General features: G+C 35.3%; 1 protein-coding gene across 1 annotated transcript in view; it reads left to right on the top strand.

Annotated features, from left to right (window-relative positions):
* Positions 1–17659, top strand: part of SF3B1 (splicing factor 3b subunit 1) — a 34470-nt gene extending 16811 nt beyond the window's left edge. The window contains 20 exon segments of the mRNA XM_002920027.4: positions 2782–3019; positions 3921–4107; positions 4109–4131; positions 4380–4501; positions 5844–6041; positions 6142–6243; positions 6802–6981; positions 7926–8012; positions 8137–8407; positions 8676–8821; positions 8929–9075; positions 9221–9346; positions 9850–10071; positions 10340–10522; positions 10613–10724; positions 12206–12326; positions 12644–12775; positions 14665–14937; positions 16665–16881; positions 17174–17659. Of these exon segments, the coding sequence (XP_002920073.2) occupies positions 2782–3019; positions 3921–4107; positions 4109–4131; positions 4380–4501; positions 5844–6041; positions 6142–6243; positions 6802–6981; positions 7926–8012; positions 8137–8407; positions 8676–8821; positions 8929–9075; positions 9221–9346; positions 9850–10071; positions 10340–10522; positions 10613–10724; positions 12206–12326; positions 12644–12775; positions 14665–14937; positions 16665–16881; positions 17174–17332 (3246 nt within the window). The 3' untranslated portion in view covers positions 17333–17659.
* Positions 17660–17945: the final 286 nt, after the last annotated feature.

The following is a 17945-nucleotide window of genomic DNA, read 5'->3' as shown; positions in this document are numbered from 1 at the left end:
CTTAACAGCTTTTTAGTTGATGACTTTTTTTCCTATTTGTCCTTTCCAAAGTAGAAACAATAAAAAAACACTGTTGCCACTGTGAAATCTACCAGTATGCCTATGTCCGTTCTCATTTACTCTTTTCTTTCTGAGTTAGTGCAGTTTGAACAACTTCTTATATACTGTTTCCCATCTCTTACTAATCAGAGACATTTGTGTAACGTCTCTGTACTCCAGGTTATTATCAGCAAACACTTGGTACCCATTTTCCTCTTTAAAATACAAAAAACTTCAGGAACCATCCCTTGATCCTCACACCCCCTTCTAGCTACCATCCCATTTCTGTCTCTTCACTGCAAAATGATTTGAATGAGTTGTCTGTAACTGTGGTCTCTGCTTATCTAGTCTTCTGCTTGCACCACTCTCTCAAAACATCTCTTGTCAGGGTCACTTGTCAAGTCTCAATCCTCATATCCTATATCATCATATCATAGATCCTATCATATGTCAGTGGCATTTGCCATTACTTGATTCCTTTTCTTACATTCTGGACTTCAATCTCTCCTGATTCTCCTAATACTCTGCTCACTGATTCCTGTTCCTCAGTCTTGTGTACTGGATCTTCCTCAGCTTCTTTTAACTTTGGGGTTTTCTAGTGCTCAGTCCTTGGACCTCTTTTCCATCTAAATGCACTCCCTAAGATCTCATTCCTGTCTTCATATACCGTCTCTATAGACTACTCCCAAATGTACAAATCTGTCCCCTGCATGTTCTCTGTTCTCAGACTTGACACTTTTATTTGGCTGTTTAATAGACATTTCAAATAGAGTTTTTCTAAAATAAAATTACTGATTTTCTCTATTCACTCACCCCTTTTAGCCTGTTGGCGCAAACCAGGTGCTTAAAGAGTCATGTCGGTGTCATCCAATAGTTACTCTCTTGTCCCAGATTCTATCCATAAGTAAATTTTGTTGGCCCCACCTTTAAATATATTTGGTAACTAACCACTTTTCATAACCTCTGTCTCCACCACACTAGTCTCAATTAAAGTTTATTTATTTTAGTAATCTCTGCACCCAGCGTGGAGCTCAAACTCATGGCCCTGAAATCAAGAGTTGTTATGCTCTTCCAACTGAGCCAGCCAGGCGCCCCCTAAGTCACTGGTTTAGCATAGACTACTGTAGATTTATTTACAGACCATGGCAGTATTTTCCCAAACCCAGAATTGGGATATATATAATAAACCTAATATTTTCCAAACACTTCAGTTTAAGGTGGAGCCTGAGGAGTTCCCATTTGCTTGCTGATACATGAGAGGATTTGGTTCTCTAGAATATAAATTATAACTAAATTTATTTATTATTTATTTATTTTAAAGATTTTATTTATTTGAGAGAGAGCGAGCCAGCAGAAGCAGAGGGAGTGGGAGAAGCAGACTCCCCACAGAGCAGGGAGCCCGACGTGGGGCTCGATCCCAGGACCCTGGGATCATGACCTGAGCCAAAGGCAGACACGTAACTGAGCCGCCCAGGTGCCCCTAATTATTACTAAATTTAATTCTGTGGTTGATAATGCTGATTTTAAAAACAGGAAAAGAGAAATTTGTGCTGCTGTTTATTTGTATGCTCATGAAAACTAGACACAAGAATTGATGTCTCTCTTAAAAAACTGTAAAGTTTCAGATGATGTTTTTTTTCATTCTGCTTGTTTAACACAGCTCCATCCTAATTGGGACTGTGGGAATTACAGTGGATAGTAGAAAGAGTTTATTTTCTACCCGATCAGTAGGAGGAATAGTTGCCAAAAATGAAGTTTTGAAGTTTATGTGCTTCACTCACCTAATTGAAAATTTCTCAACCCTGAGTGATACATAGAATCTTTTTAAAGGAAAAAGAATACTGAGCCTTAAATTTGCAAGTGTAAAGCTAAATAGAATTCTTGAGTTGGTTAGAGCATCCAATTTTAAATATATAAAAGTATATTACAAAACCTGTGGAATATTTAATACATCTTAAATACAGATTTTGTTTGACTTACACTGAGGCACCTGCTGCTTTGGTACTGTATTGTCTGCACTGTGCAGTTTCTTCCGTTACCATGCGCTGTCTGATGCCTTGCATCACCTACTCCTTGTCTCTGAACTATATTGGAATTTTGATTACTTCAATATGCTTCTAATCTTTTTTTCTCTAATCTCGTCAGCATCAGAGTAATACTACAAATGATTGTAAATCTCAGGTTTGAAATAATGTGGCAGTATCTAGTTAGAAGATAATTACCCAGGTGATCCAGAACATACTTGGGTTATTAAACATGCACATGAAATTGAACAAAGACACAAAAATCATATTTCTTAGAGCTCAGTGATATATGTCTTTAAGCACAGTTTGGGAAGTATTGCTATAAATAAAGCTGAAATTGTTTGCAGATCTAGACAGAGAAGGCTTAGTAATTTTCTCAAAGTTATGGAACTACTTATGGTATATCTAAGACTCAAACACAAAATACATTTTTTTTTTTAAGCTAGGGCTTTTTCACTGCTCCAAATTAAAACTTCATATTGTTCTTAGTCAAACATATTTGCTGTAAATTATAGTAGGTATCCCTTAAGTGGGGTGATTTACTCTCATTTATACAGAATAAGACTAAAACATTTGTTTACAATTTTTTTGGTAGAAATTTTCTATGTATGGTGACTAACATAATAAAAAATATTATTATTTTAAAAAAAGAAATTTTCTAGTTATTTTTACTTGGGTGTGTAGGTATGTGAAATAAAGTGTTTTTTGCTTTGTTAAGACCCCTGGACATACCCCTTCCTTAAGATGGGATGAGACACCAGGTCGTGCAAAGGGAAGTGAGACTCCTGGAGCAACCCCAGGCTCAAAAATATGGGATCCTACCCCTAGTCACACACCAGCGGGAGCTGCTACTCCTGGACGCGGGGATACACCAGGCCATGCAACACCAGGCCATGGAGGCGCAACTTCCAGTGCTCGTAAAAACAGATGGGATGAGACCCCCAAAACAGAAAGAGGTACTTCTGGTGGAATCTTGCTGTTTGGGTGAAATATTGATTTGATGAATGGTATGTTTACAGAAGGAAATCTGTTCACATCTCTGGTCCTGGATAGAAATGTAAATAGTCGCTTTGGGAATAAAGAACTAAGGAGATCATACACCTTAATTCTTTTCCCTTCTTGAAGACGTAAATTTACCATTTTAACCATTTTAAGTGTACAATTCAGTGGTGTTGAGTACATTTGCAGTGTTGTGCAACCATCACCACTATTCATTTCTAGAACTTTTTCATCATCCTGAACAGAAACTCTGTACCCATTAAACGATAACTCCCCATTCCCTCCTCTTCCCAGCGCCTGGTAACCTCTGTTCTATTTTTGGTCTGTATAAATTTGACTAATCTCTTGTTTTTTTGTGTAAACTATTTAAAGCTATGTTTTGTTAATTCTTCATGAGATTAACTGTGAGAGGTTAAGACTTAATAGTACATCTGTTATATTAAAATTCTATAAAGGATTTCTAATGATACGGGAGAGTGCTTGATAATATGGTGGATGAAAGAAGCAGTTTGGAGTTGTACATGCAGAGTAATCTCAACTGTATAGAGAAATCAGAAGTAGCTCAGGATGCATTAAGTGGCTGTTTCTGTGTTGTGCTCTTATGCCTGGTTAAAAAAATACTTTTGTTTTTCTATTCCTCAGTGGTTACTGTGTTTTTGTAATCAGTGGGAAAGAAAAAATAATGTGGGAGGATAAATATGAAATGAAAATTTAAACTTTAAATGGGTCTCCATTTTAAGACTATTTCCTGTTTTTGAACCTGACCAGTTTTAATATATTAGCTCTTTGAGAGTAAACAGTGATTTTTGACAGTGGTTAATATTTTTTATTTACTTACTTTTTTTTTTTTTTTTAAAGATACTCCTGGGCATGGAAGCGGATGGGCTGAGACTCCTCGAACAGATCGAGGTGGAGATTCAATTGGTGAAACACCAACTCCTGGAGCCAGTAAAAGAAAGTCACGTTGGGATGAAACACCAGCTAGCCAGATGGGTGGAAGCACTCCTGTTCTGACCCCTGGAAAGACACCAATTGGCACACCAGCTGAACATGGCTACCCCTACTCCAGGTAGAAAATCTCCCATTGGAAATAATTTTTTTCCTGGAACTATTTTGAGTTTTTTTTTCTCTGAGGTATTCTGTGTGCTGTTAACGCCTATTTTTGGCAAGAATAACTGGATTAAAAAGTTTTGGTTTGAATTTATAATACAAAGCAATTAAAATTACAGTTGATGTTAACTGTCTTATAACTCAAGGGCCTTTGTAATGATAAAGACTTGCACTATAGATTGTTACAGAAATTTGCTCTTTTGGTAGGTCACATAATGAGTATGACTCCTGAACAGCTTCAGGCTTGGCGGTGGGAAAGAGAAATTGATGAGAGAAACCGCCCACTTTCTGATGAAGAATTAGATGCTATGTTCCCAGAGGGATATAAGGTAATAACAAGTATCAGTGTGGTGATATTTAGGATGTGAATTTTATTTAAATGTTTTTTGAAGAAATTAATTGGTCAAGTTTGTATTGGCCTTACCCAAATTTACTACTGCTATTCCATTCTTTTAGCTATTTCCAAGTATATTTCAGTTCCAAAAAGTAATAGAGATGAAAAAATGAATGACATGAAGCTTTTATTACTTTTGGAAGGTGAGAAATTTCAAGGACTTCTAGGACCATACTTTGAGAACTGCTGCCTTGGTGGTATGGAATAGCTTGCTGCTTTAGTTTATCAACAGTCCCAGGATTAAGTTAACATTAGATCATAGTTACTTTACTTTGTGCCTCACAAGATTTTGTGTATTTAAGTTTCTGGGTTGCAAATAAACAGAAAGAATATTCTCTTTACCATATCAACTTGAAGTTTACTTTGAATTACAAAATTTTCTAAGTACCTGGGACTCAAGACCCGTTTGCTCGTCTGAAGGTAGTCTGTGGTCATATAGCTGGAACCTAAGACATCTAGATGGCCTTTACAGAGCCTTATATTGCCAGTGCCTGCTGCTTTTTAAGAGTTTGTATATGTATGTTTTTCCCCTTGTTAGGTTTCTGTTAGAGTGTTTTAAGTGTGCACGAATTTCTGCTTTAAACTTCTTAAAACCTCCACATAATGCTGTGGGAGTAGACATTGTGCAACTTACTGTTGACTGCCTAAGTGTCTTCTCAATTGCAGTCATTAATTTCCTTAATACCAGTAGGAGAGAAAAATCTTAGTGAATCTTAGGTGAAGGTTTTGGTTTAATCAAATGGTGTATTTTATAGGGCTTTGATAAGTATTTTACTTTCGGTTTTTATGCATTTAGTTTTATACACTTAACTCATTTTTGTCAGATGACTTGAATATTAAGATTCTTTGCTTTTACAAAAGTGCAGATATTTATGTGAATGGTTTTTCATTTTATTAAAATGAACCCTTTATTATGTGTACTTTGTAAGCTTACTTCCATTTATGACCTATCGGCTCATCAACATGTTTATATAGGTTAATGTTTGAAAGTGATCAGAATTTTATAAGCCTGCTTCAGGTATTTCATTTTCCCATATTCCTAATATTCTTAATTTATATTTTAATTAGCAGATGAGAAATAAGACTTGTTGTCATACAGATTTTAAACATAAGATAGAAAGATGGGATCAATGTTAATTCTTGTTTCCAAGCAGAAAGCTTCTAGCTAATAAACTGTAAGATGTTTTAAGTGCAAATATTATTCATTATGTTACTATGTAACGAAACTTCTTTTTATAAAGTCAAGAAAATCCTAAACTGTCTTTTAACTGTACTAGGTACTTCCCCCTCCAGCTGGTTATGTTCCTATTCGAACTCCAGCTCGAAAGCTGACAGCAACTCCAACACCTTTGGGCGGCATGACTGGTTTCCACATGCAAACTGAAGATAGAACTATGAAAAGTGTTAATGACCAACCATCTGGAAATCTTCCATTTTTAAAACCCGATGATATTCAGTACTTTGATAAACTTTTGGTGAGTAGTAATAACAGAACTAAAATACTGCTTTTTATTTAGGACTTGGAAATTGCAGTGTTTTAATCTACCTTTGTATTTTCTTTCTTTTTACTATTAGGTTGATGTTGATGAATCAACACTTAGTCCAGAAGAGCAAAAAGAGAGAAAAATAATGAAGCTGCTTTTAAAAATTAAGAATGGAACACCTCCAATGAGAAAGGTAAGTACCAGTTCACCAAATCATCAGGTTCACTATAATTTTATGTTTAGAAATTTACAATTAATCTCCTTACCAAGGGCATAGTGTAAGATAGAGAAAGGTGTGTAGTATGAGGGATTTAGCTTTTTAATCAGACAATTTTATGCTAATAAGGATGTTGAAAAATGAGATTCTCCTTTTTGTTCTCAGGGCCTTTAAAACATGCTGAAGACACTAAGGTAATTAGTGAAATTATGTGAGGAATTACATTAATAGCATATGTAATTTGAAGATGGGCATTGCTTTAGCGGAAGCTAAGGAGTTTTCTATTATACCTTGTGTCTCCATTATTTTACTAAATTACCCTTTTTTGAATTAACTGAAAACATTGAACTTCAGTCACAGGAGTTCAAACTTCAGAGTAATTTGAGGGGAATGCACTCATGCTATTCTGTGTAAGATGTCTGTGAGTTTAACGTTAAAAATACTAAGTTATAGAAAATCATGGAGTAATTTGCTCATTCAAAATGCTTTTAATTATAAAGGGACAGACCTTTTACTCTTCCCCTCTCCCCCCAGGCCGCATTGCGTCAGATTACTGATAAAGCTCGTGAATTTGGAGCTGGTCCTTTATTTAATCAGATTCTTCCTCTCCTGATGTCTCCTACACTTGAGGATCAAGAGCGTCATTTACTTGTGAAAGTTATTGATCGAATATTATACAAACTTGATGACTTAGTTCGACCGTATGTGCACAAGGTTTGTTGTTCTCAAGTAGTGTTTCTACTGGTTGAATGTTTTTTAATATAAAAGGAATTCATGGATTTCTAAAACCAGCTTATTATATTTGGGAAATTTAAAAAAAATTCTAAAAAAGTAATAGCTGATGCATGCATTCACAGTATAAAGGGAACTTTCAGCCCTCTGCAAGACACTGAGTTAACCAGTACTAAATTTACATGTCCTCTTAGACCCATTTCTTTGCATAAGCATACATCACACATATACAAATGTATATATTGAAGGAACTTTTTGTCATTTTTTACAGTGGATTCATATTATATTTTTTCATTTGCTTTTATTGGTATAACATTAGGATGAGAAAAGATGTGTGTCTGTAGCATGCCATTTAGCATTAAGGACCCATCTTTCTGCTGGTGGTAATACTGCCAAGAATTGTAAAATGAAGGTTGATGTATAAGTTATTATCTTTTAAAATATTGACTGTAAGTCTGTGTGATTAATAGTTTTCCCCAGTTTTTATCTTTGTATTTATCTTTATGTATCTTGAAATTACATAATTAAAATTTTTAATTTGTTCCTTCATTAACAAATTCCTAGTAATTATAAATTTCCTGGTAAAATATGTTTTGCAGGCTTGTGTGTTTAAATTACATAAATGGGGGCGCCTGGGTGGCACAGTGGTTGAGCGTCTGCCTTCGGCTCAGGGCGTGATCCCGGCGTTATGGGATCGAGCCCCACATCAGGCTCCTCTGCTGTGAGCCTGCTTCTTCCTTTCCCACTCCCCCTGCTTGTGTTCCCTCTCTCTCTGGCTGTCTCTATCTCTGTCAAATAAATAAAATCCTTTAAAAAAAAATTACATAAATGACCCGTAATAAATTTTTTTCTATATGTATTTAATTTTGTTACAAGAGTATGGCATTAATAATTGGTGTAAAAATGTAGCTCTTCTTCTTTTTCAGATCCTTGTGGTCATTGAACCATTGTTGATTGATGAAGATTACTATGCTAGAGTGGAAGGTCGAGAGATTATTTCTAATTTGGCAAAGGTATTTACATTATATTTCTAAAGAAGAAATTTTTTTATCCATCACTGGGATTATGTGATTATAGAAAAAGAGTTCAGGGTTAATGTTATCAACTGATGACTGTCCTTTTTTCTTGACTTTTTAGGCTGCTGGTCTGGCTACTATGATCTCTACCATGAGACCTGATATAGATAACATGGATGAGTACGTCCGTAACACAACAGCTAGAGCTTTTGCTGTTGTAGCCTCTGCCCTGGGCATTCCTTCATTGTTGCCCTTCTTAAAAGCTGTGTGTAAAAGCAAGAAGTCCTGGCAAGCGAGACACACTGGTATTAAGATTGTACAGCAGATAGCTATTCTTATGGGCTGTGCCATCTTGCCACATCTCAGAAGTTTAGTTGAAATCATTGAGCATGGTAAGTTGTAATATAACTCTGTCTTTTATAGGACAGGTGTCCTGAAATTTGGGCTACTGATTTGGAGAGATGAATGGAAGGGCTTTGACTACATCAACACAATACAGTTTATAATGGGATTTGTAACAGTATCTGCTTATAGGCTGTGGGTCATACTGGCTTTTGCCTCATTTTGTCTAAGGTGAACAGATTCTGCAGTTTGACTAACTGATGAGGTCGTGGAAATTAGGAAATGTCACTTAGTTATAACCTGTGTTTGGTTTTCTAGGTCTTGTGGATGAGCAACAGAAAGTTCGGACCATTAGTGCTTTGGCCATTGCTGCCTTGGCTGAAGCCGCAACTCCATATGGTATCGAATCTTTTGATTCTGTGTTAAAGCCTCTATGGAAGGGTATCCGCCAACACAGAGGAAAGGTAGGTTCACCCTATACGTTTTATTTTTCGTTTGATTTCTACTCACTGAAGTTAAGGCAACTTAAATCTTAATTTATTACGTATATGTATTTTTTATTTTAAAATAGGGTCTGGCTGCTTTCTTAAAAGCTATTGGGTATCTTATTCCTCTTATGGATGCAGAATATGCCAACTACTATACTAGAGAGGTGATGTTAATCCTTATTCGAGAATTTCAATCTCCTGATGAAGAAATGAAGAAAATTGTGCTGAAGGTAATTATTCCAAATTTTTATCCCAGATTTGTTCATCTAAATTGGGTGTGTTTCATGGTTCAAAGAGAATATTAAAGAATGTTAAAATAAACAACTGTTGTGTGTTAAGCCAGGCCAGTTTTACTATTATTTTCTAACCGTTTAGGTGGTAAAGCAGTGTTGTGGAACAGATGGTGTAGAAGCAAACTACATTAAAACAGAGATTCTTCCTCCTTTTTTTAAACACTTCTGGCAACACAGAATGGCTTTGGATAGAAGAAATTACCGACAGGTAAACTTTTATTGTAAAAAATATTTTCAAGGGATTCCTGGCTGGCTCAGTTGGTAGAGCATGTGACTTTTGATCTCAAAGTTCAAGCCCCACATTGGTTGTGGAGCGTACTTTAAAAAAGAATATTTCCAAAAATCCTTTCAACTAATTTTTAAGTCCGTTTGAATAAATGTTATATATTATTTTTTGCCTTGGTTACTTCACAGTATGTTCTTGGTTGTGAAAGGAAATGGATTTTAGTCAGCCAGTTGATTTCCATTTTGATATTGCATCCTAGGATAAATTCCCAACCAGGAATTAATGTCTTTGTCTAGTTAAATGAAATGCTTAATCTGGCTAGGTAAAACATGACTACAGTCTTGCCTTAAATCACTTTGACATATATCCACATTTATGGTTTTTATGGTCACCTTTCTCTTCAAGTTTCAAAATAGGAGTTAACTGTTCTCAGCATGCTTTTGCTGGCCTGAATATATCTAAAGGGTTTTTTTACTTCTTTTTAGTTAGTTGATACTACCGTGGAGTTGGCAAACAAAGTAGGTGCGGCAGAAATTATATCCAGGATTGTGGATGATCTGAAAGATGAAGCTGAACAGTACAGAAAAATGGTGATGGAGACAATTGAGAAAATTATGGGCAACTTGGGAGCAGCAGATATTGATCATAAACTTGAAGAACAGCTGATTGATGGTATTCTTTATGCTTTCCAAGAACAGACTACAGAGGTAATGATGCTAAATATTATGGCAAATTGCTGCTGACTTTAATGTTTGTAAAACACATTACTTTTTAAGCAAATAATTATCACTTAAAAAGTAATTGAATTTAAAATTATAAAAATGCTCATGGTCTCATTCCAGTTGTCTATGAGGAAATACTCTTCTACTTTTCATTTTGTTAAAACAATATTAGTGTTTTTAAACTATTCAGTCAAACAGTTCTAGTTTCCAGTGAATGTAGTTCTGAAATTTAACTGAGCTTTTCTTTTTTTAGGACTCAGTAATGTTGAATGGCTTTGGCACAGTGGTCAATGCTCTTGGCAAACGAGTCAAACCTTACTTGCCTCAGATCTGTGGTACAGTTTTGTGGCGTTTAAATAACAAATCCGCAAAAGTTAGGCAACAGGCAGCTGACTTGATCTCTCGAACTGCTGTTGTCATGAAGACTTGCCAAGAGGTGAGCTTTTGTATCAGAATCTTGTTTCTTCACCAGATAGTTTCATGTGAATAGTAACATTTTAACATTGTTATTTTTTTTTTATTACAGGAAAAATTGATGGGGCACTTGGGTGTTGTTTTGTACGAATATTTGGGTGAAGAGTACCCTGAAGTATTGGGCAGCATTCTTGGAGCACTGAAGGCCATTGTAAATGTAATAGGTATGGACTTTGCTGGTCATGTAAGAATTTTTTTGTTTTGTTCTTTTAACTTTGTTTTTTTTGTTCAAAGTAAAATATAGAACCATATTTAGGAGTTGGTTTCTGATACTTTGTTTTTTAAGCACTTAAAAATTATAGTGAGTTTGAGATGTCACAAAAGTCTTGTTTCCTAAAACTCATTTATATTGTACTTTAAAAAGAGAAAAGAGGGCATGTTTAGGGCCTATAAGAGAGGTGGGAATAGTTACAACTCAAAAAACTTTGAAGTCCAAAGGAATAGAGAATCCTAATAAAAATAGTGTCTCACCTGAAATGTATTTGGGGGTGGGAAGAGACAATGCAGAAGTTTTAATGTAGTTTTAGGACAAAATATTATATATTTAACCTTGAATTAGTAAATGACAGTGGCAGGTTTTTCTGTTTGCTGTCATGTTCCAGGAACATAACCAGGGAGAAAAGTGAATTTTTCAAATTGTTGTCTCATTCTGTTTATGTCTAATTCTTTATCCATTCAGTTTTCTAACCCAAAGTAAAGACACAAGTATATAACAAATGCTCTTGGGTATGGAGAGCAAGATTTTATTATTTAAGGACGTTATGATGAAGCAAACAAATGGTCTCTTGTGTTTAATCTTTCATTGCAGTTGAACGTGACTGTTGGGAAAGTAACTTCTGTATGGTTTAGAGGAGCCAAAATAAGCTAGCAGGAGGTCAGAGTGGCTGGCTGATAGCCACAGTTTTTCCTCTTTTTATTTAGTAAGGGGTTTTTATGCAATATAGGAGAACTTTGAACCATTGCATTTACATACAATCCCCAACTTAGCCCTGTCTTCTATACTTGAAGATAGCTATTTGCCAAAAGTCAGTGACTTGGCCACTTGCGGGGCTCTGATTTGCAGGGAGTTTTAAACCATATTGTTGATCAATGGGAAAAGCAATGGAGAGAGAATCAGAACAAGCAATTCTAGTTAGAGCAAGAGCCCCTGCCAGCTGCCTCCTTTTTTCTCTCTTCATAGGTGTAAATACCATCCAAGTATGCCCTGCATTGCAGGGAGACTGGAGATCTGTTTGTTTTGCAGTTAAAGGGTAAGGGGGCCCTTTCTGGAGAATTTTGCTTTAATTTACATGTCTACCTCTGGCTTATATTGTTGTGTATGGCCGGAACATAAACTGTCCCCATATTTAAATGTGAGTGTACAAATACATTTCAGAACCAGATAAAACTTTTTTTTGTTTTTGAGTATCCATCATTCTTTAAATCACTTCACTAATTTCTTTCATTTCTATGCATAATCAGAAGTTTTAATAAAAAGTTAAAAACAGTTCTGAGTCTGGTCAGAATCTGGGACTTTTTCTTTCCATAGGTAGCTGTAAGTTTATATTTACGCCTGGTCGCGTATATTACATTGCTAATAAAAGGTAAAATGAACAAGGATATAGTTCAAATGTTTATTGATAGTGTGTTGACTTCTGTTAAATAGGTATGCATAAGATGACTCCACCAATTAAAGATCTCCTGCCTAGACTCACCCCCATCTTAAAGAACAGGCATGAAAAAGTCCAAGAGAATTGTATTGATCTTGTTGGACGTATTGCTGATAGGTAAGCAGATTACCTAAACATTTTTATGAGCTGTATTGGCTTTCACATTTAGGCACTTTTTATTTGCTGCAAATTTGCTTAGTGTTGCTAATATAAGTATATATGGTAAGACTATCCAGTGAAATTTTCAGTGAAATTTTATTTTAGATGGTAATGAGAGGTGGCAATATACTTTTAAGATTAAACCATCCTTTCTGAGGAGTAATATTTTTATTTACACTTAAACTGAGTAGGTGATCATGTTTTTAGAATTGAATTTGCAAGTTTACCTTCTAAAATTTCTTGTCACCAAAAAAACCCCTTTTTTCTTAAATTAGGGGAGCTGAATATGTGTCTGCAAGAGAATGGATGAGGATTTGCTTTGAGCTTTTGGAACTCTTAAAAGCTCACAAAAAAGCTATTCGTAGAGCCACAGTCAACACATTTGGCTACATTGCAAAGGCCATTGGGTGAGTATTACTTACTTTTATATATGTATTTTTAACTTTGTAATAAACCTGTTATGTTGAAAAAGCTTCTATTTCGGTAGTAGTAATCTAATCTGTAAAGGCATAGTGTGAGTAATACAGTTGAGAAAGCACATCATTTAACCACTGACCTTCAGTTTTTGAGATGTTTTCTTAAATTTCAAATTGAATTAAAAGAGTTCTAGGTTGTTTTTTTTTTAAATTAAAGATTTATTTATTTTTAGAGCAAAAGGGCAGTGGGGAGGGATAGAGGGAAAGGGAGAGTCCTATGCGAACTCCATGCTGAGTGTGGAACCAGCTGTGGGGCTCGATCTCATGACCCTGAGATCATGACATGAGCCAAAAGCAAGAGTCAGAAGCTTAACTGACTGAGCCACCCAGGCGCCCCCTAGGTGGAGAGTTTTATTTATTTATTTATTTATGATTTTTTTATTATGTTAGTCACCATACAGTACATCCCCGGTGAGAGTTTTAAAATTTAATCACACCTCAGATATTTTCAGAGAGGAAAAGAGTGTACTGTCTTTAGAATGATTTCAAATTTTTGTTGGTCTTTTTCAGGATATTGTTTAAATTGTTATGGCTAGTTCTTAAATAGCATAATTTAAGTCTCATGTGAATGCTTTGTGTGGTGTGTGTGTGTTTGTGTTTTAAAGATTATATTTATTTTGAGAAGGAGAGTGAGCCAGCATGAGCAGTAAGAGGGGGAGAGGGAGGAGAAACAGAGCAAGGAGCCTGACATGGGTCTCGATCCAAGGACCCTGAGACCATGACCCAGGCCAAAGGCAGACGCTTACCTGAGTAAGCCACCCAGGCACCTCAGTGCTTTGTGTTTTAAAAATAATTTTCTAAAATGACTTCACAAACAACTGAAATTGTAACTATTAGATAATCTTTGTATTTGCTTCCACTTGGTCAGAACCAAACTAGGAGAAATAGTCATTTTAGAAAATGAGATACCACGTATACCATGTGGTTTAGTAACAGAAAATATTTTCAAGCAATAAAACATAATAAAAGTCTGATTAATTAGATGGAGTATCCTCACCCTCTTTTTGGTAGCAGTAATTTATTTCAGCAGTGATACATTCAAGATATTGCAGTGAACAGCTTTTGTGCTTTTTTTTTTTTTCTTTAGCTCCTGTGTCTTTCTAAGTTTGTGGTAAAATAAATGCTTGAAGGAAATATAGATGTAATAAAGGTATGTGGGAGGGAAGATAAGGAAAGTAGATGTTGTGTGTTGGGGCATGAGAGACCACAGTTTGGATACTGCCTAGCTCTAGTGGCCATGTTTTGACCACTCTAGATTTATTATTCATTCTAAACATTTAATTATTATTCATATGAATTCATATAATTCATATATATGAATCAATTCATATATAATTATTCATTCTAAACATTTAATTAAACTTCTTTATATTAGGAAGTTTACTAAGGACTAAAAATTATATTTGAAAATGAATCCATTGAATTTTTTTCTTCAAAAGATAATTTATTAAAGAAAAAACACATATATTTTTTGGTGGTCAGCAAAGCAAGGTTTATTGAGTGATAGCAAAGTGATAGTACAAAGCTCCCAAGGGAGGGAGGGGACCTCAGAGGGTTGCCCCTTCAAAAGATATTTTAATTTAAATGGAAGTTATTGGGCACTTGGGCGGCTCAGTGGTTTAAGTGTCTGCCTTCAGCCCAGGTCATGATCTCAGGGTCCTGCCAATGCCAAATGACTTTAAAGCATTATATTTTATCATAAAATTATGAAGTTTCCAGTATTTACCATAAAGTTTTATTCCTTTGCACTTTTTTCTTTTCTTTCCAAAAGAAATTTGACTTACAATCTGACAGTTTGCTGACACATTGCTTTTTTCCAGCCCTCATGATGTATTGGCTACACTTTTAAACAACCTCAAAGTTCAGGAAAGGCAGAACAGAGTTTGTACCACTGTAGCGATAGCTATTGTCGCCGAAACGTGTTCACCCTTCACAGTACTACCTGCCTTAATGAATGAATACAGAGTTCCTGAGCTGAATGTTCAAAATGGAGTGTTAAAATCACTTTCCTTCTTGTTTGAATATATTGGTGAAATGGGAAAGGACTACATTTATGCTGTAACACCATTACTTGAAGATGCTTTAATGGATAGGTAAGTGACCTGAATTAAATGCAAGAAAATAGTTATGATTCTTCCTGTATTTTAGAACTTATTGGAATAATTATTATATGATCTGTTTGTTAAGATGCAGTTAAAGAATACTGGCCTGGATTTTTATGAAACTGAACATGACTGTTCTCTTCAAATAATATAAATGCTATTATAGTGGTTCCCCACATTTTCTCATCCAGGTGCCCCCTCCCTCCCCTTTTTAATCCCCCTTTCATATCTTTAGACCAAATACATTTTGAAAAACAGTAATTGATAAACTTTTGTTTTAAAAATTAAAGTCAAATATAGAGGAAGTGATAAGAATGAGCTTAGTGATGTGGCAAAGAGACCTGATCTTTTTAGGTTTATGTTACTGGTTGCGAAGCAAAGATTTCCATTAGGCTTTTGAACTTCTGAACATAGCCACACTATTCCCATTTCAGGCCCCAGTTGTGCAGACAGTGGCCATTGATACAGTACTGCTTGAGTTGGACAGATTTCTAATGCCTTTAACTGTCTAGACTGACATACAGCTTTAACACAAAAGTAACTGAAGAATGTAAAGGAAGGGTCAAGGTCAGGGAGTGGAAATGACTGTTTTGGCTCTTTATTTTTCAGGAAAGATGAGGTATTCAAGTTTAGAGTGAGTTCAGTTACTTTGTGTACAGATTAAAGTTACTCATTCATGACCTTCCAAAAGGGAGACCTAACAGGACTCAGCAAGTTACCACAAGTTGTGTAAATGCAAGACAGAGACAGAATAAGAACCGTGCTCTGTAAAAGCCTGGACACCTGGGGCCCAGTAAACTAGAAGCAGATTGCTCATATTCCTCAGTGAGGTGTGCCTGAGCATCATAGTGCGGCCTTTGAAGTATGTGACTTGACGTTAGAAATTATATTCTGTGTACTATTAAGTTGAGGTGCAACTCATTTAAAATTACTAAATGAGAAAAAACAATACTTTATTTGGGACATTTATTAATGAAGAATACTGCTTTGCTATGAGGTGTAATAGATGAAGCATTATTATAGTGATAATAAGAAACAAAGATACTAGTAAGTTCATTGTGTTTTCTTAATACCTTTAAGGTGCTGTTACTTCCTTTGAAGTCAGAGAGTGAACTTGTTCTTGATACCCACTACAACTTGTTATCTGATGTTTGTACTCAGTTGAGTAATTGTAGAATAAATAATTCAATGATTTGTCGTAAACGTAAATGTAGTTAATGCTGGTGATGATAGAATTCTTAGTCTGTAGGTTTGAAAAAATTTTTGGTCCTTCTCCCCAAATTGCATTTTTGAGTGAATTTTAAAATTTATAAGGGAAAGTATTTAATTTTAGTTATCTGTTACATACCAGTATTGAATTACTTTCAAATCTGTCAAGTTTATAAAATTTAAAATGAGTTATTAGTGTTATTCATACCAAAGAGTCATGTATCCCGTCTTTAGTAGAATACTAAAATGTACGCTGCACATGGCACTCTTGCTCTTACTCCTTTCAAAGGTTAATTAGGAAATACGGCTTATTTTTGAACCACAGTGAGGTTTGAATCATTAAATGTTCTCAAGTAGAATGGTGTCATTCTAAAGGTAGTCTATATCAGATACATAAGGTATGAGATGACTGCACTGAATTTGTAATTTAATTTCTAATTAAGACAGGCAAAATATTTGTAAAACTAAGACTATCTTAACAAACAGCTTTTTTCCCTACCCTGTTACAGGGACCTTGTGCACAGGCAGACGGCTAGTGCGGTGGTGCAGCACATGTCACTTGGGGTTTATGGATTTGGTTGTGAAGATTCACTGAATCACTTGTTAAACTATGTATGGCCCAATGTGTTTGAGACATCTCCCCATGTAATTCAGGCAGTTATGGGAGCCCTGGAGGGCCTGAGAGTTGCTATTGGACCATGTAGAATGTTGCAGTATTGTTTACAGGTAAGGTTAAGATTTTTTAAAGGCTTACTCAGTGAAAAAAATAACTTAGTTGAATTAAGTCACTATTCCTAATTATCACTAGGATGTTTTGTACCATATGGGAGGATATTTGTCGGGGGAGGAACAATTACATTTTGTCTTTGCTTGTTCCAGTTTTGTGCATTTGTCAGGTTTTTTTTTTCTTAAAGGGAAATATTTGGAATCCTATCTTTGTAGGTTTTTCTGGTTAGTTGTGCTAAGGTTATGTATGTTACTGAAAATTGAAATAATATATAACTTTTAATTATTCTAGGGTTTGTTTCACCCGGCCCGGAAAGTCAGAGACGTGTATTGGAAAATTTACAACTCCATCTACATTGGTTCACAGGATGCTCTCATAGCACATTACCCAAGAATCTACAATGATGATAAGAACACCTATATTCGTTACGAACTTGACTATATCTTATAACTTTATTGTTTATTTTGTGTTTAATGCACAGCTGTTTCACCTCTTAAACTTGCTTCGATTTGGTGATGTAAACTTTTAAACATTGCAGATCAGGTAGAACTGGTCATAGAGGAAGAGCTAGAAATCAGTAGCATGATTTTTAAATAACCCGTCTTTGTTTTTGATGTTAAACAGTAAACGCCAGTAGTGACCAAGAACACAGTGATTACACACACTATACTGGAGGGATTTCATTTTTAATTCATCTTTATGAAAATTTAGAATTCATTCCTTGTGTTTAAAGGGAATGTTTAATTGAGAAATAAACGTTTGTGTACAAAATGCTAACTTGTGTGTGTTTTTTGAACATGACTTGTAAAATGCGGAACTTTGATGAAGTATTGGTTTGTGTAGAATAAGTGGCTTAATTTTATTTTCTGTTACCTGGTTTATAGAAAGTAGTTAGCAGAATATAAACTATATAAAGTGATGGCATCTTTGTCAAATTCCATTGTTCTGTTGATATTGACATCAAGAAGAGTAGCTTTGGGGGTGTTCACCTCAAACTAGCACAACCGTTCCATCACCATAGAAATATAGCACCTTTGCTAACCTGTCTTGCATAATACTATTT

This window comes from Ailuropoda melanoleuca, chromosome 2 (genome assembly GCF_002007445.2).
Source record: "Ailuropoda melanoleuca isolate Jingjing chromosome 2, ASM200744v2, whole genome shotgun sequence".
Classification (NCBI taxonomy): domain Eukaryota; kingdom Metazoa; phylum Chordata; class Mammalia; order Carnivora; family Ursidae; genus Ailuropoda; species Ailuropoda melanoleuca.
The sequence above is the reverse complement of the archived record's forward strand: the minus strand, read 5'-3'. Positions and strand labels throughout refer to the sequence as shown.